Below are 24,950 nucleotides of genomic sequence, written 5' to 3'. Positions count from 1 at the left end.
CCTTGTTTGACTGACTGCAGGTTGGATTTCAAATTAATATGAACTTGTCAACAGACAAGTACTGGCATAGGAGACTGCAGTATGTTAGCCCTTCAACATACCTCCTTGCTGAGTTTCATGGTGGGGATGCCATACCTCATCAGACCCCCGATCCGGTCATTCCTCTCATACACCGTCACCAAGTGACCAGCCTACAGTGAAAATGGACCATCAGTGAAATAATCATCAATCATCATAGGACAAAGTTTAAAGGAAAATTTAACAAAAAAATTAAAACTGTCATGGTATTTGCTACATATTCACTGTCTGAATTTTCAAATATTTTAATTTCTACTGAAGTTGGACTCAATGTAACTACCAAATGTTACCGGTTTCATTTGCCCATAAAAGTAAGATTAGATTAACATTGCCTGTGCTTATGCACATAAGGGACATATATTCGACATTCAATAACTGCAGCTTCACATTCCAGAAGATATTGAACCTCGAAATTAGTGGTCAACTTGAGCTAGTAAAAAGATGACTGCTGTAGGCTTGTGGCTGAGCATGAGCACCGTGTCTAGACAATATTCTTCCGCGACAATTTATCAGGAAATTTTGTGTATTTAAACCTATGAATTCATCAATAAAAATCAAATATGACATTTAAAATATACTTTTTTGTTTTGTTCCTTCATAATTTGGCTGTACTGAACTATCAGCATACACCATTATGATGTATGAATGTCCTTCAATGACTACAGACTACTTTTTTGTGCATTACGTCAACACATAGACTTGCACAGGCTCCAGAATCTGGGTGAAAATATCAGAATGGAATTTCACAAGTACCAATTATTGCATTGAACACATACAGATCATGACACAAAATAAGTAACACTGCACCCAGATTTTTGTGTGAACACTTCAAAACAAAACATCAGTAAAATCTTATCACTAAATAAACATTATTTAGAGAGATTATTACAATTTTCAAGTGATTTTTAATCGGGTATCTTCCCTAGTAAACATTTGTGCATGTTGGATATTTACCTTGTTGAGTTGGGCCGCGGCTGCCATTCCTGAGGGCCCGCTGCCAACAACGGCCACCTTCTTGCCTGTCCTGTGCAGAGGAGGCTCTGGCTTTATCCAGCCCTGCTCAAAGCCGTGGTCAATGATAGAACACTCGATGTTCTTAATGGTCACTGCTGGAGAGTTGATCCCCAACACACATGCACCCTATTGGATTTAATTAGTACACATTGGTCAATACACATTGGTCAAATCTATATTACTTTATTGGGAGTCGATCGACCGTGTAAATTAATTGATGCTCAACTTAAAACATTTTTGTGAAGCAAATGTAGTGCCTTTCTGATGGCCCAAGACTTTGTAAAAATTAGAACTATCATGGTCACATTACGAATGAAAATGAAGCTACTTCTACTGATTCAAAACTCAGCTGTGGTTTTCTGTATTGTTATACTAGTACGACTACCTTTCCCAAGATATTTCTTGCTTGGAATAGACAATTTTTATAATCACACCGATTAATGTATATATGAAGTTATTGAGTCTACACAGACATTTGAATAACTTGCTTTAGACAGGTAAGGTAATTACATTTTACTCAACACATAACGTACCTCACAAGGAGCAGGACACACACGGCCAGTAAACTCGGGGAAGTTGTTTGTCTGTAACAGTTGGTCCAGGGCCTCCTTCCATTGGTTCTGTGAAAACAACACATGTATATATACAGAAGAAATATGGCAGACATGATCCCTTATCATACTGTATATCGGGCATTTTTTGCTCAGTCAATTTTTTTGCCCTTTTTCAATAAAAAATTCGCCCTTCACATGTAGTTTCTAATGGCTATATAATGCATGTTGTGTATCAAAATTCGCTGTCATGATAGATTCGCCCTCCAATTAATCTGAGGCGAACAATCCCCAGTATACAGTAGCAGTTTACAGCAAAGATCAGGGATTCCGCAAGATATACAAATAAACTAATGTTTTTATGGAACAGTAAGACAATGCCCCTCCATTTCCCAAAGAAAGTGATAGGTTGTTAACTGTTCTACTTTCAAATGGGTCTAGTTGAAACAGTAGTAAGGAATGGAAGCTCAGCAACTGTCCACAAAATAAGGGTCAATATTAAACAGTATAGCAGGAGATAACTACTAATGAAGAAAATGTTACGTTTTACATATCATGAATATATGATACATGAAACTGACCTTGAAGACAAGGTCATTCCACTTGGGTATAATGTTGCTGAGTGGACAGCCATTGTCGGACTGGCAGAAGGGCACTCCACAGTCCATACAGCGAGCGGCCTGCTTCTGTAATCCCTCCTTCACAACGCCATGATTGTAAATCTCCTGCCAATCCTTCTGGCGCGACTTCACGTCGCGGTACTGGTACGTGGCACGGTTGTACTTCACAAAACCTCTGTAAACATCCAAGTTTGGTTCAAACATAAAAATATCTAAACCTTACGTGCAGAATCAAGCACTCTTGTAAAAATAGCCAATAAAAGTAAAGTTACATATTTGTTTTCTGTGATGGTATCTTTCTACGATTAAGCGGGGCTAATAGTTTCGGGATTAAATTTCGCACACCATGGCTAGGTAAAAATATAGCACTAACTAGTGTTTTGTGAATGTTTTGGATATCATAGTTCAATGTAATTATATTCACTGGGTAGTTAATTTCGCACTATCTCTGGTGACCGCGAATATAGCAAAATTAAATCCCACTCGAATATTAACAATTATACAGTATGTTGTTTATCCTAGATGGGATGATCTATTTTTTTTTCATTTATTCATCCTTTACTATGGCTTCTTCCTTGACAACACTGTTTGCCCATTGTCAGAACAATGTCACTTGGTGGGATATCAAACTCTTTCTAGGTTATTACATTTCGTTGAAGTAGCGAAATAGACTGGAACAACATCAGTTGGTACCTTCATAATATATCAACTAGCAGTCAATAGTGAGGCTGAAAACTTCTAAAATAGCATTAAAACTCAAATAAATAGATTTTCCTCTTAGTATTACAGTAGTTTATGTCAGAGACAGTTTGGCCAAAAGTAATATTTACCTTAGTTTATCCAGCTTTTCAAGGTTTTTCTGGTTACGCACAGCATCTGGTATAGCTTCCTCTATATCTACAATCTTGGCCACCTTGGTCTTCGCCTGAAGGTCACATACACACAGTCGTTAAAACAAATACATCTCAGGGGACTGTACATATTTTGTATATCTTTCATATCTATATCATAAACATCTTATGGTATTACACAGGGGTTTCTGGTTAATCAGATCTTGTGACAGAGAATCAAATTTATCTTAACATTTCTTGACTAGAAAGTGTAAATCATTTAAGTTTAAATATAGAGAACAATGCAATCGTGGATGGAAAACATAAAATAACATTATCATCTCTCAGTTTAGCCTTTCTTTAAATACTCTGAAGTAAGGGATATTTTAGAAATTAAGATATGGGGGAAAGAAAGCACTCAAAACTATTTATTTCCTGGGGTTCACTATACAATTGTTAACTATTATTTTAAAACACATCCATCCATATATTATTAATAATCCCCCCGATCCCTACCCCAAATCCCCACCACATTTTCATATATTGATCTAATTATTCCCCCCCCCCCCCCATTTGTGTGGGGGTAGCCCCCCTTACTTTTTCCTCCCTGCCGTTGATGATGAGATCCTCCCCGTCGTCATTGCTGTCGCCATTCACGACCCCGTTTACAGCCTCATTGTGTACGGCTGCCTTCTCATTCTCCGCCTCCAGCAGGGCCCGTTTATACTCATGGGGGAACACCTATCAAAAAAGTCCAACAAACTAGTCTTATATCTCCTATTGAGTACACAAACACGATTGTTTTAATGCTAACACAAAAACTGATGAAAATAGCACCAGTTAAGTTTGTACAAAAGAAAACATAATAATCTATCTTTCCTTTTTTCCACATGAAGGTATATATATAATATACTAAGTCTGCAACCTAATTTTAATCTTGATTCGACAGAATAAAATTAGTATATACAACCTATAAAAGATTCCCTAAATTTGAGATAATTCAAATCTAGTCCTTCATAGTATGGAATAAGTATGAGGACTTTTTCTATCAGAGAATTTGTATTGACTTTGAACTGTGCAAGACTTTCCACGATTTTATGATTTTTCATACAAGTGGGACAGAGGATAACTATACATAACTATTGCAATGCTGTTTGCCACCCATCTCAATACTAAGTCACTTGCCTACATTAGTGAGAGGAATTACAGACTAAGACAATGATAGGCACCTTAACAAAGTGTTTCTTCTCTTCCTGCCAATTGTCAAGGATACTTTGGGCCAGACGGGATCCTGTCTTCTGCTGGAACTCTGTCAGGAGGTCCTGGACAAATGTAAGATCCTCGGGAAGGTCAAGGGGCTCCAGGGCGACAGATTCTTGGTTGCATCGCTGGTGGAACATCTTAAGTCTGACACAAGACAGATACTTGTAAATTAAATTGTTGGTTGTTGGTGAGGACCATCATATCATAGTAAAAAATCCATAGGAAACTTTGTCACATAGATACTTATGTCAATAAAACAATTCTTCCTTGCTGTAAAAAAAAAAGGAAAAAAAAAAAAATTGTTTTACATAAGGATCGCTGTCCCACTGCACTGTGTTTTTTCCTATATAGAGTTACCTCCCCTTAATTTTGTTTTGGATGTACCTGTAGCATAGTTGGGCCACTATTCTTCTGTTGACAAATTCGCTAAGTCTGTTAGTGCGGTAGTATAACAATTTGAGGACCTGGGTTCGAATCCTGGTCTAGGAACACTCAGAACACTATTATTGAACAAGTAACATTTGATATTTGTTGTAAATTGTAAGGCAGAGGAAAATATTGAAATGATCAGCTTCTATTGCTACAGCTAGACAGTCTGAACTTACTTGTCATATACATAGGCTATGCCACCAGACATTCCTGCAGCGAAATTCCGCCCTGTTAATCCAAGAACCACAACTCTGCCCCCGGTCATGTACTCACAGCCATGGTCTCCACAGCCCTGTCAAGTAACCAAGACAGTGTACAAGTCACAAACAGATAAACCATGGTGTCAGAAGATAGGTCACTGATACGGCTGAGCATATCATTAATTTTTGGTCTTTTAAAACGATTGTAAAAGGCTGTGACAATTTGATATAACTTCACAATTAGACTCAAGGAAAATTTTAAAATTCTTTTTTTATAATGTTATATTTATTGTATAAGGGGAAAATTTCACTGCAGTTTAACTTTCGCCTTTCCAAATTATTACAACAGTGAATATTAATTAGTACATAGCATACCCTATACAGTAATTAAATGTAAAGGGCAAAATTATACTGAATGAACATAGATGTTACTGGCGATGGGCAAATATTTGACTGGTCGAAAGTTTCACGGTATACTTTAACACTTTATCTGTTTGTTAAAGGCAGTATTGTCCTCCATATTGTTTCAGTAAGGACCAGACACACACCTCACAGACGGCTGTGACTCCGGAGTTACGGACACAGAACCGCTCAGCTGTCTGCCCACACAGGAAAGCCTTCCCTGACGTAGCTCCATACAGGACAACGTTGCCAACAATGATGTTTTCCTCGGTTCGGAATGATGGAGACATGTCCTTGGGAGGGTAGATCACGATCTCTCCACCAGACAAACCCTAGGGTCACAAAACAGGTCAATCAGACAATTATATAATCATCCGCTGTTTATATTTAGGTAAATTTATTTCAGTTCACTAGCAAGCTTAGGTCTGTTAAATCACTTGATATTATATTAAAAAGAGCATAAAAGGAACATAACAATATACATTGCCCATCACTTGCAATGAAACAAAGGAATAAGACAAGGTGCACTTTCTGCCAATTTAGTATTTCCTTTTTTTGCCCATATTCCAAATACTCTGGGGCATGAGACCCTATATCAGCACATGACACTTATCAAGATACAAAATTTTAAGCAAATTTAGTGTACGTAAATGAAAAAGCTAAGAGGTCACAATGTGCTCTGCACAAAATACAAAATAATATTGAAACCCAGCCAGCCAGACAATGCCATACCATAATGCATCCTGCCATAGATAGGCCTAGAAAACCAAGGCCCTTAGCTGAGGTCCAAACTATATATATGTAAATAGATCACCAATGTATGATTACTTGACATCCATATTCTCACAAATTTTACACCATTTTTTAATATAATCACACAATTATGTCCGCTGATGCCAAGAAACAATGCTGACAAATATCCTGTACCTTGCCGACGTAATCGTTAGCATCACCCTCCAAGGTCACATGGATGCCCTTGGCTAGGAAGGCACAGAAGCTCTGACCCCCTGACCCCTTCAGGTTGATGATGATACTCTGGTCGGGGAGTCCCTCCTCCACCGTCTTCCTGTAACAGAGGAACAATGATGTAATAATTAATGGTAATGGTACAATTAGTATGTATATCTGGAGCAGCACACACATCTCTGTATATTGTGGTCTACAAGACTTGATTTCAGTACATGTATTCTGTCTTTTCGTATTGCAGAGTTATCTGCTCTTGTGAGCAGGTATTGATTGTTATCATTAGTTTGTGTGAGAAAATAACGTTGTTTTCTCAAAAGTTTATGACGTTACTCTCACAAACAAATGATGTAACAATCAATACCTGCTCACAAGAGCAGATAACTCTGCAATACGATAAGACGGAATATGCAACACTCGGCATTATAGTTACTTACAGAGTATATGAGACGTGCCCCCCGGACAAAGGACCATAACTCCGTATATAATGGAGCACACACGATTGGATTTCAGTATCTTCCAACATCTAAAGAATTATCTCCGTACAAAATTTGATAATGTGAGAGACAGAATGTATGAGATATGTTCAGGACAAAGTTATGGTAAACAAGAGTCGTATTGATAATTCCTGTCATACAATCCAGTTTTAGATACCCATATGTAAAGGGTTGATATAATTCTGTAAATCGTTTTGTTTTACAAAGTACTTCTAATGTGGTACATGCATTATAGAACATGAACTACCGATGACCCATGGACACAGGAATATTTGCTTCCTCACGATAACCATGTTCCATGAAAGGTTTATATATGAAGGACATATAGAGCTGCCTTACAGGGACACATAGTAGCTGAGAGTGGCCCCAAATGTCCGGTCCTCGTTACTGATGTCCATATCTATGACCACCTGTTTCTGTTGACCCTCGATGACCTTCCGTGCCTGCTCCAGCACTTTGTAGTCCTGAGGAACAAAACAGAAATGTTTATCAGATAAAAGACTTGTTACTGACAATTAGGGTCAAGGTAACAGGGAACATATTGACAGATCTACACATTTAGGTCTACACTACCCAAGACACTTACACATGTATCAATGTTTTATTTATCATTATCATCTATCATTATTTTTTCAACAATTTCACCTGGTGTGTTATCTCAATATTTCATTGTAATTTACACTATATATATATATAAAGGTGCATTGGTTCAGATAAGTTTAAACAATAAGGTCTGTTGATAAATGAAACGCATGTACCTATAATTTTCTACACAGGTAATAATATACAACATTTTATACAACATTTGATTTAGCGCCCTATCTAGCTAACATAAGCCACTCTAAAGCGCTTAACAGTACATAGATATACAATTTATACAATTAGCATATGTACATTAATCAATACAATTTTGAGGAATTCGCAGGAGCTGCCTTATCAGGCGCTAACTACTAGTCCTATGCCACCTGGGTAATAACTTCTTTAAAATTTTGACATGAACATTCATGTTAACTTATAGGACACAAACCCAATCCAATGTATAACAACACAAAAGAATAAATATCACAAAGGTCCAGGTGAGTGATTCTACACGAACACATACCAGTCGTTTCTCCAGATCGAATTCCTGAGGAACGCTACCGCCCACAATATTGGTATCCGGGCGCATGTGTAACGCGTTGGTTAGCATGGCCTGGTAGTCCAGAAGACTGGCTTTGGGATTCTCCGGGTCAGGGTTGAACGCTAATCTGTCTGTGCATCCAACCAGTTCCTGGAACTTCCTAAAACCCATCTTAGCCATAATCTGTCGGATCTATTGGAAAGAAAACCTATATTAGTCTTTCAGTTACACAAAAGTATTTCATTATTGTCATTGAACCCTTTTTAGACAGTTTGAACATTTCATTTTTTACCACGCATGAAGTTGGATATAGAGTTTTAGGAAACATTATTAAGTACCTGCTATGCAGGAAAAGGAGTTTTTGATTATCAATTTACCTAGGTCAGGTGTGCTAACCATTTAAAAAAAACACCATGCTTTTACAGCCAGGAGCTTTTAATTCAGGATAGATTTGAACATTAGTCTTACCTCTTCTGCAATGAAGAATAGGTAGTTGACAACATATTCAGGTTTTCCAGCAAATTTCTTTCTCAGCACAGGATCCTAATATTGAAAAGGGAAATGTATATTTCAATGATATTATTGAATTATTTCAATCCATATAATCAAAGCATTATTTACGGAACAATATAGTGAATATAATATTTTAAAGGATTGTACATAGTAGATATCTCTATGGCCCTCAAGACAGTATTTGCACATCTTAATGCCTATATTTCTAAACTCCAATAAATATTTTTCTGAAAATGGTACATGTACTAGCAATTTAGAATATAGTTATAATTAAAATATATCGTATTTAATGTAAGTACGGGGTACTATTACACTGACCATTTTTTAGCTATTTTATCAGTCTAATTGACATATGAGTTATTTTTCCTTTAATAAGAAGTCCTATGATTAATTCTGCTATGAGCATATATTATACAGAATTTGTGCGCAACTGAATTCTATCCATGTCCATCTGGCAGTGAACGACTTACCTGTGTTGCTATGCCGACTGGACAATGAACAGCTTACCTGTGTTGCTATGCCGACAGGATGATGAATAGCTTACCTGTGTTGCTATGCCGACTGTACAATGAACAGCTTACCTGTGTTGCTATGCCGAATGGACAATGAATAGCTTACCTGTGTTGCTATGCCGACTGGACAATGAACAGCTTACCTGTGTTGCTATGCCGACAGGACGATGAATAGCTTACCTGTGTTGCTATGCCGACTGTACAATGAACAGCTTACCTGTGTTGCTATGCCGAGTGGACAATGAATAGCTTACCGGTGTTGCTATGCCGACTGGACAATGAGCAGCTTACCTGTGTTGCTATGCCGACTGGACAATGAACAGCTTACCTGTGTTGCTATGCCGACTGGACAATGAACAGCTTACCTGTGTTGCTATGCCGACTGGACAGGTGTTGAGATGACATTTCCTCATCATGGTACAGCCCATGGCTATAAGAGGGGCGGTACTAAACCCGAACTCATCAGCCCCCATCATGGCAGCAATCAAAACATCCCGCCCTGTAACACACACAACCACAACTCTCATATAAATACATGTATATCATAGAAAGATGTTTCAAGTCGAGTTAATACCAAAGAAAACCAATAGCATTAGCATCAGTCACAATCCCTGTGAAAGGATTTAACCTAACTAAAGTAGAGGAATTGTGATTGAGCTCACAATGATATACGTATAATCCTGCACTTGCCAAAATTTAAAGTTTCAAGGGCCACAACTCCAAAGGGCAGGTGAGCTAAAAGTCAACTGTGTTACAGATATATATACCTGTCCTAATTTGACCATCAGCCTGGAGGACCACTCTTGATCTAAGGTCATTCATGACAAGTACTTGATGTGTCTCTGAGATGCCTAGTTCCCATGGTAGCCCGGCGTTCTTTATCCCGGTCCAGCTGCTGGCTCCGGTACCACCATCATGTCCAGATATAGTGATGTGCTCAGCATGACCCTGGGAATAAATTACAGATCATAAATCATCAAGTTTAGATTATTGAACCAAGAAAACCTCTCAAATATTGTTTCATTGATATTTCCTAAAACTCTTACCTCAATTTTTATGAAAATAAATATACTCTATCTTGAATCATCAAGTTTATTTTATTGAACCAACAAAACCTCTAAAATATTATTTCATTTTTATTCACTAAAACTCTTGCCTCAAATTTTACCAAAAAAATCCCATGATTTTTTTCTATTGTCATGATGTAATATCATTTTATTGGGAGTGGGGAGCTTGAAAATATTGTTTAACATTACAGCTTTAATGCTTATTGTTGTATATGACTACAAATATACCTCCATTTCAAATGTGTATGTCTGTTCAAAGCTGTTGATAGGGCGTTAAACAATACTAACCCAAACTAAACCAAACTAGAGGTACTAATTTACCACTACATGGTAATTATGAGGACCTTCAGCATCAGACTATAGAACATCACTTAAACTATGCACCTTGAAAAGTGCATATCTTTTTTTTTTTTTTTTATTTGTGCAAAAGAGTGAACAATGTCCATATATTAGATAGTTACCTTGGCGACACCAGCTGCTATGATCCCCACGCCGACCTCCGACACGAGTTTGACACTGATTCTGGCTAGGGGATTGGCACACTTGAGGTCATAGATCAACTGTAACCACAACCAAAATGGGTATTATAATGGCACATGTAAAAGGAATATTCCTACAGAATGAACCCGAAATAAGTATAGGTTATACATGTCATACTTCTTAAATAAATATAGGATCTTACATTAGTTCCGATTTCATAAATTTCATATGAAATGAAACGAGTGTAAGATCATTTTTATCACATAATCAAGATTTGTGGCATTTATTCGTGTAAAATGACAATTTGCATGCAACCTTGAAATGTAAATACGTAGCCGCCATTTTGACTCCAGTGCCTAAGTCTGTGACGTCATAATTGAAACAATTGAAACTTAATTATAACCAATCACAGGGCTGATACAAAAAACATGACATGGGTATATTCACTGGATGACACAGTACAATATGTGATAAATATAAATATATATATGTACTCTCATCGGGACGGTTTCTAGAGACCAGTCTCTATGACACCTGATTTTAAGGAAATCTTGTAGTGTATGACTCTAAAAGAATAGCTCCTCTTTCTTAACCCTGATTTTGAACAATACATAAATTATTTTTGGAAGTTGGTAAAAAATAAAAATTGTGTACAGTTGTTTTGTTGTTGTTGTATCAGAAAGATAACATATATTAATGTTTACATCTATCCCACTAGAGTATTTTCTGTATACTACTGTGATATCAATAACAAACTATGCAAAGGTATTTAACACAAAATAGGACTATGTGTAATAATTTCTATGTGATGCAAATTATTTTTTTGGGGCTATTACACATTTGAGCATGGTAAATTTGAAATTTGTTTTATTCACATTGAATTATAAGCATACAGATACCATCCTCTATATCTGATTGGACTCATAATTACCTCTGCAAGATCCTCAATGGAGTAAATGTCATGATGAGGGGGAGGGCTGATGAGCCCCACCCCGGGGACACAGTGACGTGTCTTGGCAATATCCTTTGACACCTGGAACGAAACACATTAAATATTTATGCAGTAATGATGATTTAAACATTCTCTGGATTCTTTCCAAAATGGCTGCTTGTCATATAACTGTTCAATCTATATGAACAAGAAGTTATTCATGTATTCATGAATATTAACACAGTGCCCTACAGCTTAAGTAATTAAGTAATGTATAACTTAAGGTTAAAGCTCCATCAAAAAACACTAATTATAATCAAACTGAAAGTATGTCAAAATCATACGTGGCATACAAATTTTTCATTTGAAAATAAAGGGTGACAATGTATATTAACACCCTGTCCACCGCTGAGAAGAGAATACCAAACACATCTTTGTTCATTCTTAATAATTACAATGTTGATCACTCATTATTTTTCTGCAATGATTACATTAATTTGACACTATTCACGGACTGACTGTTACGGTACTAAAAATTTAAAATGACCAATCAGAATACAGGATGTCTATGCAAGGCTAGGTACACATTACCAACAGTTGCGTACCTTGTGACCTGGTAATTCGCCTCCTTCCCCTGGCTTCGCTCCCTGGGCCATCTTGATTTGTAGCTCATCAGCGTGTGACAGATACGAACTGGTGACTCCAAACCGACCAGATGCCACCTGTTTGATACTTGACCTCTTGTTAAACATGGGGTCCTCGTTATGGGTGTAACGGTCAGAGTTCTCTCCCCCTTCTCCTGTGTTAGACTTCCCTCCTACCCGGTTCATGGCTACAGCTAGAGTGGAGTGAGCCTCGATAGACAGGCTCCCAAAGCTCATAGCACCTGGCCAATTAAAAAGACAATACCGGTACATTAATTACCTTATATACCACTGACAAATTAAAATTGATTACCTGAATCAACAGGTGATCAAAATTTATTGTTTTCTAACTAGGACAGCAAGGATGAATAATCTTAAAAAGTTCTGTATTGTTTATATATAGAGTAAGATATATTAGCTTCTTTAACATAGCACATCTCAGAAATATTTTAGCAGGTTAATTGAAATTTTATATCGTATTATTTCTAAGGAAAAGAATATACGGTAATGATTGCTGTCAAGTAAATAACTTTGTTCATTTCTTTATTCTCCATTAAGATACAAGAATAAGTCAAGAAATGTCCCATTTACCTGTACAGAAGCGTTTGACGATGTTAGCAGCCTCCTCAACCTCAGACACGTCCAGAGGCTCCTTGGCATAGACAAAATCCAGCTGGCCGCGCAGTGTGCACTTCCTCACACTGTCCCACGACGACTCGGTAAACTTGGCGTAAGCATTCTTGTTATTATTTTTCGCAGCATCCTGTTCAGGTGATAACATTGTATAACAATAATACATGTATGATAACATTTGAGAACTACGAATTTTCAAGTGCAGAATTTTTGTTTTCATTTAACTTTCATTTGAAACAAATTTTCTGGCACAAACTCCCACGTTCAAAGTCATCTTATATTATTCATTTACTAATGTCCTCCATTCATACTGCAAAACAAACCATACTGTTAGAAGAAATATGATATTTATTTTAAATATGCTTCCATAATCCTTATTGTCAGTTCCAACTTGTTCTGAAATGGATGTTTCACTCTATTAAATTAAGTTTTGCTAAACATCTGTAAACACTGAACATCACATTTTGGATGTTCATCATAGAGGGTCATCAAATTATTTTACATTACCTGAAGGTTAGCTATGGACTGAGGGTCATTGATGTGTTTCTCTCCCCCGTCCCTCCAGTGGTAGAAACCAGGGTTCATGACAAGGGCGTCATCACATTCCCTGTCTGAGTAAGCCTGCTGATGTCTGTTGAGTGTCTGTGTAGGTACAAAGTCACAAGTCAGTAGCATTGCTGGTGTCCTACATATATGTCTACACATCAAATTTGTGATTCATGTCAGAGTTACATTGAGCCATTGAGGCTTTTTTAAACAATAAGTGTCATAAACATAAACATCCTTGTAATACTCTTCATCACAATTTAGATAATTATCAATGATTTTTTTTCAATGTCATTTCTTTCTTTGCCTTTATTTTTAATGCTAACATCAAACTTAAGTCCTCGAAAATGCAATGAAAATGTATTTATCAAGCAGATATATCTTTTTACAATTTCATATTTTTAATTACATGTATTCAATTATTGCCCTATTGTAAAGAATCAAGTGATTAGCTCGCATCATCCTTTGCCTTAAAGAGTTATCAATAATCTGCTTACCTCAGAAGCGAGTTCCTTGAAGGCGACTCCTCCTATAAGGGAGGCAGTTCCTTTGAAGCACAGGTCCACTACCTCCTTGTGTAGACCTACTGCCTCAAAGATCTGGGCTCCCTACAAATTTAATTAGAAGAAAATTGCAATTAACCTGTTAATACAAGGTAACAGGGCTTGAATACAAATGAAATATTTGTATGCTAAAATGTTATTTAAGGCATTCAGCCCTGAAGACACATTTGAACTCTTCTAATTCAAAGGTTGGAAAAGTCCATAAGGAACTTTTAAGGGTGAATGAGTAAATCAGCCATTTGGCTGACAGTTACTATTGAAATCTCAAAATGTTAAGAAACATCAGTATCCATTTCAAAAACTAGCCAGGCGGCCTCTTTAAAATACAATACTATGAGTCAAGACAGCAGCTCTCTTAAAACACTTTATACAGACATCAATTAAGTATATATTATTCATTAATAGGTTGCCACTTAAGACAAGTAAGAAACAGATGGTAATTGAAGGATCCCTGTACCACTGCCAAAAACTGTAACGGAGTGATGGAAATGACTTAAGCTTGTATAAATAATTTTCGAAAGAAAACCATACGTTGCAGAACTATGAGAAATAATATGAACCCGATACTTCAGATTATTACGCTAAGGCGCTGAGCTACCTGGTCAACAGAAGTGGCCTAGCCAAACAGTGCTACAGTTATATCTACAAGGAAATTAAGGGGAGGTTACTGTATATAGGAAATTCAAAACGCACACTGAAGTGGGACAGGGACCCCTTATATTGATGATAGCTTAGGTGTTAAGGTTCTTAGATAGAAAGTCACTCAAAGACAGGAATCCCCTTATAACTGGTCGTCACTTCATAAAGGGAACCACGTAGACAGCAAGTAAGTAAAGACATGTGCTCAAAATGGAGGACAGTTAGCCAGGTTCCTACCTTGTAACTGTGTAGGGTAGAGGTATATGGTTCGTACCTTGTAACTGTGTAGGGTAGAGGTATATCGTTCGTACCTTGTAACTGTGTAGGGTAGAGGTATATCGTTCGTACCTTGTAACTGTGTAGGGTAGATATGCCCATCTTGGCCATGACCTTGGAGATGCCCCGAGCCACAGCATCGCGATAGTTTGCGTAGACTACGTCATCTGGCAGAGGTGGGTTCAACAGTCCGTCCTCCCTCAGGCGGGCGATCGTCTCAAACACCAGGTAGGGGCAGATCGCGTCTACACCGTAACCCAGTAACGTACAAATGTGGTGTACCTCCCTGTGGAGGTCAAACATATATAATTACATATAATTAATACAAGCTCTAAATTTGCTAGCATTCACATTTGTCAAGCTTCTTCAGGTTATTGATGCATTATCCCAGTCACAGATGAAAGTATGATACAAATTCAAACAGTTTATTCACAGGATAATAGAATCTGGTTCATTATTTAACTGGTGTTTATCCATATATCCTCTTAACTCCAGTGACTATTTTTGGCTATATGTCCTGCACTGTTTACCTTACACAACCAGATTTCCTGGACTATAAGAGTTTGGGTTAACTTCAGTTGAAATAGAGATTAAACTTATCACATGTAGTTTTGTTTTGTTCGAAATGCTTCAAATACATCCATTCAACATAGATTTATACTACATATTAAGTGATTTTAAATAGTACTAAAAGACTGTCAGGATACTTTCCCCGAATTTCGAAGTAATAAATGGAATAATTAAATATAATTGTTCGACCAGATTCCCTTTTACTACAATATGGCAATGTTCCTGACCTGGCCTCGCCCGTCTCCAGCACGAGTCCCACCTTCAGGCGGAGCTTCTTGTCAATCAGGTGGTGATGGACAGCTCCCACGGTCAACAGGGACCTGACAATTAATTATTGTACGTCAGATACAGGAAATCAAACACATATAGTTAACAACGGATTAGAGAAAAGAATCATTAAGGATCCCTGTCCCACTGCACCATATTTTTTTCCGATTATGCAAAAACCTCCCCTTAACTTACGTTTGAATATATGGTTAAAGAAATAGTGTAACATTCTGAAGTTCTGAGTTCGAATCCCAGTCTAGCCCCATTCAATTTTTACATTCAGAACACTATTGTTGATTCCATTTTGTTATATTTCTTCATTATTTTTGTGATTTATCAAAGCTATAGTCATGCCAGGGAAAAACAGTTTCCAATACTTTATTACAGATTTTGGCATTGGTAAAAGAAATCCTTAAGCAAAACCATCAACTTAACTTAAACTTAACTAATAACAAAATTAAAATTAAAATGGTATAAAATCCTATCTGAACTTGGTATACTTACGGTATAGGTATACGGTCCTTGCCAATTTGGCGGTCTGTCAGACAGATTAATTGGTATTCCTCTGCAGCCTCAGCAGCCTCCAGACACACCCTGTGTAGAGCAGGGACCACTCCCTCCGGCCCCTCACTCACGGGGAATGTGATGTCTATCTGCTTTGTCTGGAAACACATGAGGAAGATTAAATCAGAGTTAGCTCCCTTTTAAGAAATCGTGTGCATGAGAATACTGACCTGTCTTATATAGCAGGACATGTTTTAACAAACAATAATAATATTTGCTCAATTTAGAAATACCTATACATTTAGTATTCAATAGAAATGAAGATTCTTTACAGCTTTAAAGACGTAGAAATGGTGGAGGTGCTCTTTTTCATAGCCAACACAGTTAAAGGAAAAGCATTCAGTCAATGAAAATTCCACTTACTATATAAAAGAGTTTTGCAAAAAATCCAATGTAGAATACTTATACTGACTATATTTATCACGCTAAGAGAGAGACAGAGACAGAGACAACCTACCTTCCATCCCTTGTGGGTGGTATATTTGAGCACCTCCATATCCTGTAGGGACAGTATGGGCTGGTCTAGCCAGAGTCGTTTACATTGCTCCGATGACGGGTCCAGGATGTTAGCCTCGGGTCCTATGGGGCATTCCTGAAGTTTACATTACAGTATTATTGTGATATTATTCTTGTTTTTAAAAAGTATTGTGGTTTTTTACAACATACAATATCAAGAGTTACCAATCAATTACCTTATTAAAAACTGATTTTTTCAATAGGTTTATTTCCATACATGCACATGTTTTTGTTCAGCGTGACTTACCAGAGACATGACAATTTTCTCCCTAAAGGGGTCTATGGGTGGGTTGGTGACCTGGGCAAACAGTTGTTTGAAGTAGTCAAAGATCAGAGGGTTGTATTGGGACAGACACGCCAGTGGAGCATCATTTCCCATAGAGCCCAGCGCTTCCTTCCTGTAATAGCAATTTTCACATAGATGTACACATCAGGAGAAAGAGAAATGTAAGGCAAAACTGGGGTTTGAACCAAACTCAAGATGGATGCTCTACCTATTGAGCAACTGGTCGCCGACAATCATCCCAGTCCATTTCTGCTACATTCCTCCCTACTTTTTCTAAGACTTTGCCCCCGAAGACATCACTATTAAAACCCCGGATTGGGGTAATCCCATTCCAAGCAATCAGCAAGTGCTTGACAGATTGGAACCCGGGAGCTTCCGATCTCTGGGTCGAATCACAAATTCTTTTTTGTGCACATTTACATATGATGTACTTTCACTATGCCAAGTTACCAAAAAATTCAACATACTTTTAAGGAGGAGTTGCGCTTATAATGTTTCTTGAACAAAAGATTTCAAGGGCCATAACTCCAAGAAAAATTGACAAACTGCAAAAATATTAATGGGTATCTACACACGATGTTCTTTCACTGCATAAAGCTACAAAAACAAACCCAACACAAAGTTAAGGAGGAATTTTGCTTAAATAAAAAAATATATTGTAAGTCCTACTCACTTGTCCTTGACCATGGGTAGTACCAGTAAGTTGATGGCCTCCACGGTGTAACCATACAGGGAAAGGCGTCTGTCCTTCTCCAGGAACCCTCCTTGACTGTACTCCTCCACCTCTGGTCGGAGCTGCTTCACGTCCCCATTGGGAACATGTGCTCGGTGGAGCTCACTCAGGGACATTGTCTACAGAACAGGGACAGAGATTCTTCAGGACTTGTTGGGAAAACAACTCTTCATAATGCTATACAAGTTATCATTCTGATGAGCATTAAAATGTATTATGACAAAAATGATCTTTTGAATATTATGAACATACATATATTTTAGAGGTATTCCAATTTAACCCTTTTCACGCTTCGAATAATGTGCTAAATTATGGTTGCGCTAATTGAAGTGTCTGTATATAGTTTTCTGTTGCATATATTGTGAGTGCACAAATTTGGCAGCACGCTAATCTTTTGTTCGATTATACACTAAAAGTTGAGTCTGCTAAAATAAGTACTTTTCACAGTTAGTCAATTTCTATTGATAATATGTAGACAAGAACCGACCTTGGTTTATCAGCCAGATTGAGATGTATCAAAGAATACAAGAACTGTCAGAAATGTGACCTACCTCTTCAGTCAGCCATTTCTGGTTGGGCCGGAGGGTTGCAATCTGCGTCTTGAGAACCTCATCCTTCATAAACACTTTCTGATGTGTGTCTACAAGCAACATCCTGCCAGGCTTCAGACGACCCTGTGAAAATAATAATTTCTGGTGAGAAATTGATACACTATACAATGTTTAACTCATTCACCCTTACATTTTTAGACTGGACTTGCCCAGACTTTGATTTGGTAAGGTTCAAATGTGACTTGAGGGGTGAGTGGGTTAACAGAACATCCATGTCCAGTGAAAGTATTCCTTTGTGCATTGTTGTTAAGATGATATGATGTGCCTTCTTTCCTGTCCATTGTGACAAAGTAATTCTTTTATAGTTTAAGCAAAAATGTGTGTGCCGTATCCACATTCGATGGCATTTAGGTCATTTATCGTTCTTGAAATTACATGTCGAGATTTGTCAGCCAAGCTTAATCCTTTTATGGCTTGGAAAAATAATATTGTACTTGCCATATATGACCCTACTTGAAACACCTCTGTTGTGGAAAATCAAGCAATATTAAATCAATGGTAAATCACAAAGTTCAAGAAAATTTTAAGGTTGGGAATGTATGATACAAGTTGGTTAATATGTCTTAATAGCACATTACACTGCGACAGTTTGAACATGTAACCCACCTTCTGTATGATGTCTGCGTGAGGGATGTCCACCACGCCCACCTCACTAGCCATATACATGTGGTTAGATTTGGTCACATAGAAACGTGAAGGTCGCAGACCATTCCTGTCCAAGATGGCTCCAATGTACCTCCCATCGGAGAATGTCAGAAGGGCTGGAAACAGTTTCATATCTCACCTCAGAAATGTTAAATACGTCAATTTATATTCACACTGCCTAATAATTTGTAGATTTTAGTTAGGAATAAAATAAGCAAATTGACTGAGATTTGGTTTTGTAAATAACTACACAAAAAATATCTGAAATCATCTTTGACCAACACAAAAACATCAAACTGTCGTTATTTACAACAATTATGAAACTAGTTCTTCAACCTTATATTAATCACAATTGTCGGCCAATGTGGACACATGCAGAAAGACTTATGTGGGAGGAAACTTAATTGCCCAGAGAAAACACACGTGGATGTGCAGGTGACCCAATACATTTCCTCATCCTATCAGGAACTGAAATCCACCTGTCTTGGTGCAAGTGTGATGTCCACTGCACCACCCGACCACCTAACATACAAATCTAATAATATCCTGGCTGTAGACGTGTAGTTTTCAGTTCTATAAGTACTGTAATAACTGCATAATTGTGAATTGAAAATATATTTTTGTTCAGGTTAAAGTAATCTGCAGGTTGTCCCCATATAGTATAAGGACGACTGACCTGGTCCATCCCAGGGTTCCATAGCAAAGGCGCTCCACCGATAGAATGCCTTCTTATCTGCGGACATGGTCTTGTCATTCTGCCAGGCCTCCGGTACCATGGTCATCACCGCCTGCAAAACAATATTCGTATTTGTTCCATCACGACACTTATTTCAGGCTATGTCTCAAAAATCATCACATGCATAAGTTTTCCATGGGTTTTTAATATCAAAATCTATCAGCAGAACTAGGACCCAAAGAATAGACAGTCTATATGATATATCAGGTTTACTTTGTATTCAAACCATATCTTTTCAACATGAATTTTAGTCAATTAAACCATGTTAGAGAATAAGATTTTTCTAACAACATCCGAGAAATTACAGCTAATTTTAGAAATATACAAGTAAAATTTCAAATATTTTGGAAAATCTTGTCAAGCAAATGATGTCTAGTTTCATCTTTTTTTTTTTTTTAAATTTGTCAAGATAAGAAGGTTCTATTACAGTGTAATCATTGAGCATGTTTTCCTACTTCAAATACGGGGTATATTTGAAAGTTTTCCTCCCCCCTCACCTCTGGGAGCTGGCGTCCACCAGCCATACACAGGAACTCCAGCACATTGTCTACACAGCCGGAGTCTGACATACCCTCCTCCACGACGGGGTACAGGTCGCGTAGCTGGTTCCCGTATACATCGCTACTCATCACCCCCTCACGTGCACGCATCAGATTGTTGTTCCCTCGTAGGGTATTGATCTCCCCATTGTGGGCCAGGTACCTGTAAAGACATTCAACTTCTTATTTGACACGAGCTTGATAATAGCATATCTTTCTCAAAACTTAATTTTGTTCAGGTTGAAAATATGAATTGATCAATTCTCAGCAATTCTTTTCTGTAAAGTTTGTTACAGTCTATAAATTGTCTTTGTTGGCCAAGGAAAAATTACCAGGAATTACTTTTGCAATTTTAAACATATCTTGACATCTAAATATGCTGTATGTGAATACTATAGAGTATATGTATCCTGTTATTGTCATCCATATGTTGTTAATGATTGAAATCTTTAACTTTCTTTGTGCTGACCAAAACATAGTTCAGCACATAAACCAATCCAGCTGAGATATTTCATAGGAAACACGTCAATCTTTATTGTAAGAGTTGTCTCCCCTACCTCTGAGGGTGCGCTCTCTCCCAGCTGGGAAATGTGTTGGTGGAAAATCGGCTGTGAATCAGAGCAATGTGCGTCTCAAAATCTGGGTCTTCCAGATCCTTGAAGTAGGTCCACAGTTGTGAGGTTGTGAACAGGCCCTGAAAATATCATCAGATCGTTTGGATACAAATATGATAATAATGCGATAAATATGCTGAACGTAAATCACCCAAATGCATGTACATAATGTATACCTGGTAGTTCAGGGTACACTAGGGTCTAATGAGTATAGAAATAGATGTATGCTCCTGAAGCATGCATGCTGTTGCATGAATTGACTGTAAGTGTGCTAGAAAAGGAAGTTTCCCATAACAATATACAAATATGAACATTTTTTTTTGGAAAGATAGTCATGTCAGCAGAAAATACATCTTGTGATAATTTTTCATCAAAACTTTATACTCTTGCATTTTGGATTGTCCTTTTAAAGTGAGATTGTCATTTGACCTTTTCACTAGAAGAGTAATGAAAAACATATAGAATTAGAGATTTCTGATTTCTGGAAGCCATAATTTTCTGCTAATCAAGCAGCTTAAAGCTAAAACAGTTCAAGTCTATGAAACTGGAAGAACCTGCTAATACAATCTTTGCTTTTTGAGATGGAATGACAACAAACTATACTATGAAATTCAAAGATGACCAACTGGCAGCTATCTTGGTCTTGTGATCAATACCCAAATTAAATTGGAGAACTCAGGAACAAACAAAACTAGCTTGTTAAATTGGAGAAATAAAGATAATAAACAAAGTCCTTTCTGAATTGTTGAAGAGAATCGTTTGTTTACAAAAAAACCCATCTAATTATCATATTAAATGTTAATAAATGTTACAAGCATGACCATGCCATCATTTAGGTAAATTGTTGACATATTTATCAGAAAGCTTTCAGAAGGTCATAGAAAAGGGTTTGTAGGTTTTCTTCTATGGAGCATCAAGCTCATAATCATTCTGAGCCTATCTTAGGCAATTATCTCCCTTTTTCCCTGTCATTTCTAACACTAACTTTCTACGTTTAGCTTTGACCTTATAAAGCACTAAATTAAAAATGCAAGGTAACATAGACTAACATCAATTGAAAGGATTACTTCAAAGAATTTGTATGCATATTATGATAAGATCTGTCTAAATCTAACTTGAATAACTCTATTTACAGGTAAAATCAGTGCTATGTGAAGCTTAAGGATCACTGATACAACAAGACATGGTTGCCATGTTTTCACATCAGAGCACAAGTTCCAGCAAGGTATAGCGGCCATGTTGAATAGCTTTTAATGGACATAGTATGGAATTTCTCAATATTAATCTGCCAAATCTTCAATATATACTTTCTAATGAAATATATACCATTGTATTTACAGTATGTACTTAAATATGTATCTGTCCTTCCTGATAGATTCTGTTGCCACTTTGGTTAAATAAACAATCGACAATGTATACTTTTCTTTTCAAAAATTGGTACAAAATGATCAAAGGGTATTTTTATGGACAAATTCCAGTATCTTCTTTAAAATGCAAATTACATATCTTGAATTACACTCTAATTCTCTAATTCCCTTGCTTTTATTTTTTTTAAATCCAGAGTGTAAACTAAGGTGATGTAAGCCTTTGATCGTTGTGTACATTAAAGAAAACCAAAATACTTGCACATTATATCACATCTAATCTACCTGTAGCCATGAATATCACAGATTTAAGACTTTCATTTCAAATCTTTCTTTTTATATTCAGTTTCTTTAAAATAAACTAGTAGTTTTCAGTAACAAAAATCCATCAGTAATTTAAAATGGATAAAATATTTAAAAGTGACATTTCATGTTTTATATGGAATTGTAAGGAGATTACTTTTGTGACCAGAACATTACAATTTATATAAGGATCGCTAACCCGCTGCACTGTTTTTTTTTCTACATATACAGTAATCTCCCCTTTACTTCTGTTCGCATATAACTGTAGCACAGTTGGGCAAAGACACTTCTGTTGACCAGGTCGCTCAATAGGTTAGAGCTATCAGATAGTATATCAATCTGAAGTCCAGGGTTCAAATTCCGATTTAGCCCGCCATTTTTTTATACTCAAAACACTGCTGTTGATTATATTTTGTTTATTTCATCTTTATTATTTCTCATAAAAGTCCCCCAAGTTGTTTTTTTTTAGAAACGATTTATCAAAGCCATAGCCATACCAAAAAACAGTTTCCTACAGTTTCCTAGTTTCCTACAGTGGTACAGGGATCCTTAATCCTCAGGTTTTTGTATACACAGTAGCCTGCCCTTTAATTCAGTTTGGATATAACTGTATCACAGTTTGGCCCTGCCTCTTCCATAGACTCAGTAGCTCAGTCAGTTAGAGCGATGGTATAATAGTCTGAAGTCCAGTGTTAGAAACCCGATCTAGCCCCACTATTTTTTTACATTCAGAACACTATTTTATGATTTTCCATAAAAGGCCCACAAGGTCAATTTTCTCTTCAGAAATGATTTATCAAACCTATCATTATGACCTGAAAAACAATTTCCAATGAGAGACAACAGTGAGTTAACGCCCTTTCAGATGGCGCTGCAACCAAGTTGGCCTTACAAAATTAATGCATACTGTAGAATTGCAAGTATTGAATCAAATAAAACACATTCTATAAATATCTGAAGCATATAAAATTTATGAATTAAATGAAAAGTGTCATTGATTCATTTTTAATTTCTTTTAACAATTTATAACATGAGGTGAAAATGTTTTAACATTTAATTAATGTATTAAACAAGTTTCAGTTTTTAACAGTAAATAATTACAATACTGTTTCAAACAAAAACATGTTTCGAATCATGGGGCATTTCAATTACTTTCGTTAATCTATCAAACATTATATAATCAACATTTTTTAATGCAACTTTATGGGGCATTTCAATTACTTTCCTTAATCTAATAAACATTATCTAATCAACATTTTATAATGCAACTATCTAAGTGTTAATAAGAACTAATAATTACGTATTATAGTTCATATCATTTGATCAAAAATATGAAATAAAAAAATATCTTTTTGAGTCTGTTGCATTGGCAGGCGACGCCACTGTCCGCATTGGAGTTGTAGGACTTAGTTGGTGGCAGTGCCATCTAGTGAGGAAGCAAGGGCACTAACTCACTGATGTCTTTCATTCTTTGTTTGTTTTTTGGCATTGGTACGAGGATCCCTTATATATATGTAAATGTACTCTTAAATCACCTGTATGTTCGTTTAGACTTGCCCTACTCCTAATGGTTTAAATCTAATATGATATAACACAAAATATCTAAGGAGGATAATCAATGATTTATTGACTTAAAACTGCTCAACATTTGTTCCATTTTCACAGAAAACCTTTTTTAAGTGAATTTGTATCATAAATTATACATGCGTTGAATAAAATAGATGCTGATGAAAGAAAAAATTGCACATTTTATTCATTGAATGCTTAAATTAGTTATCTGTGCCATGTAAAAATAAGGTCCTTAATTAAGTAAATTTATGTCTGGTCAGAAGCCAAACATTTAAGCTATTTTTGGAATCTATAAACACATATTCCTGCCAACTTATGTAATGAATAATCGTGTATGGTCCTGTCAAAACTCAAATGTTATAACACCTTTAAAATATTATAAAAATTTATAATATGTTATTTAAATTATTCAAAACAGCTGAATTTCCTACTTCACAGTCTATAAACACACCTTTTTTCACCCTGAGTATCCTGCATACTTGCTGCTTATCAATTGCAACATCCACAACGATTGATAGCGAAAGAAAAAACTTAGTTACAAATTCAGCATTATTGAAACATACTACTCAAATAAATTTCCAAAATATGCCTTTTTATTTTTCAGAATATTGATTCAGCAACTGTAGTAACAGACAAAACAGCCTGTACATGTGTATGTATATATTTATATATGTATTCAGTAATTAACACATACAGGCTAACACATGTATACTCCTGTTGTCAGTGTCAGCTATACATGTACTCTTATCGTGTTAGTTTTGATCAGAGCTGGGGGATGGTCCGAGCTCTGCTTCCTATACTCCAGTGTAATTAGTTTTGAGGTAATATTTTATTGATAAATTGGCGCCTATGATTGGATTGG

The 24,950-nt window shown here is 36.6% G+C and overlaps 1 protein-coding gene across 1 annotated transcript in view; it reads right to left on the bottom strand.

Moving 5' to 3' along the window:
• The window catches only part of LOC110451591 (putative glutamate synthase [NADPH]), a 68,017-nt gene that overhangs the window by 12,426 nt on the left and 30,641 nt on the right, over window positions 1–24,950 (bottom strand). The window contains exons 8-39 of the mRNA XM_021499710.1: window positions 20,796–20,932; window positions 20,197–20,401; window positions 19,640–19,751; window positions 18,925–19,079; window positions 18,259–18,381; window positions 17,648–17,826; window positions 16,936–17,086; window positions 16,630–16,764; window positions 16,113–16,270; window positions 15,569–15,661; window positions 14,844–15,057; window positions 13,791–13,901; window positions 13,255–13,389; window positions 12,706–12,877; window positions 12,076–12,356; window positions 11,471–11,572; window positions 10,521–10,619; window positions 9,760–9,940; window positions 9,358–9,491; window positions 8,436–8,510; window positions 7,950–8,159; window positions 7,187–7,311; window positions 6,315–6,453; window positions 5,534–5,719; window positions 4,962–5,077; window positions 4,323–4,500; window positions 3,691–3,834; window positions 3,094–3,188; window positions 2,225–2,438; window positions 1,626–1,712; window positions 1,033–1,218; window positions 102–191 (exon numbers count right to left, since the gene is read on the bottom strand). Coding sequence (XP_021355385.1) covers window positions 102–191; window positions 1,033–1,218; window positions 1,626–1,712; window positions 2,225–2,438; window positions 3,094–3,188; window positions 3,691–3,834; window positions 4,323–4,500; window positions 4,962–5,077; window positions 5,534–5,719; window positions 6,315–6,453; window positions 7,187–7,311; window positions 7,950–8,159; window positions 8,436–8,510; window positions 9,358–9,491; window positions 9,760–9,940; window positions 10,521–10,619; window positions 11,471–11,572; window positions 12,076–12,356; window positions 12,706–12,877; window positions 13,255–13,389; window positions 13,791–13,901; window positions 14,844–15,057; window positions 15,569–15,661; window positions 16,113–16,270; window positions 16,630–16,764; window positions 16,936–17,086; window positions 17,648–17,826; window positions 18,259–18,381; window positions 18,925–19,079; window positions 19,640–19,751; window positions 20,197–20,401; window positions 20,796–20,932 — 4,722 coding nt within the window. The remainder of the gene's footprint in view (window positions 1–101; window positions 192–1,032; window positions 1,219–1,625; window positions 1,713–2,224; window positions 2,439–3,093; window positions 3,189–3,690; window positions 3,835–4,322; window positions 4,501–4,961; window positions 5,078–5,533; window positions 5,720–6,314; window positions 6,454–7,186; window positions 7,312–7,949; window positions 8,160–8,435; window positions 8,511–9,357; window positions 9,492–9,759; window positions 9,941–10,520; window positions 10,620–11,470; window positions 11,573–12,075; window positions 12,357–12,705; window positions 12,878–13,254; window positions 13,390–13,790; window positions 13,902–14,843; window positions 15,058–15,568; window positions 15,662–16,112; window positions 16,271–16,629; window positions 16,765–16,935; window positions 17,087–17,647; window positions 17,827–18,258; window positions 18,382–18,924; window positions 19,080–19,639; window positions 19,752–20,196; window positions 20,402–20,795; window positions 20,933–24,950) is intronic.

Source organism: Mizuhopecten yessoensis, unplaced genomic scaffold (assembly GCF_002113885.1).
Source record: "Mizuhopecten yessoensis strain PY_sf001 unplaced genomic scaffold, ASM211388v2 scaffold6135_1, whole genome shotgun sequence".
In the NCBI taxonomy this organism is placed as follows: domain Eukaryota; kingdom Metazoa; phylum Mollusca; class Bivalvia; order Pectinida; family Pectinidae; genus Mizuhopecten; species Mizuhopecten yessoensis.
The sequence above is the reverse complement of the archived record's forward strand: the minus strand, read 5'-3'. Positions and strand labels throughout refer to the sequence as shown.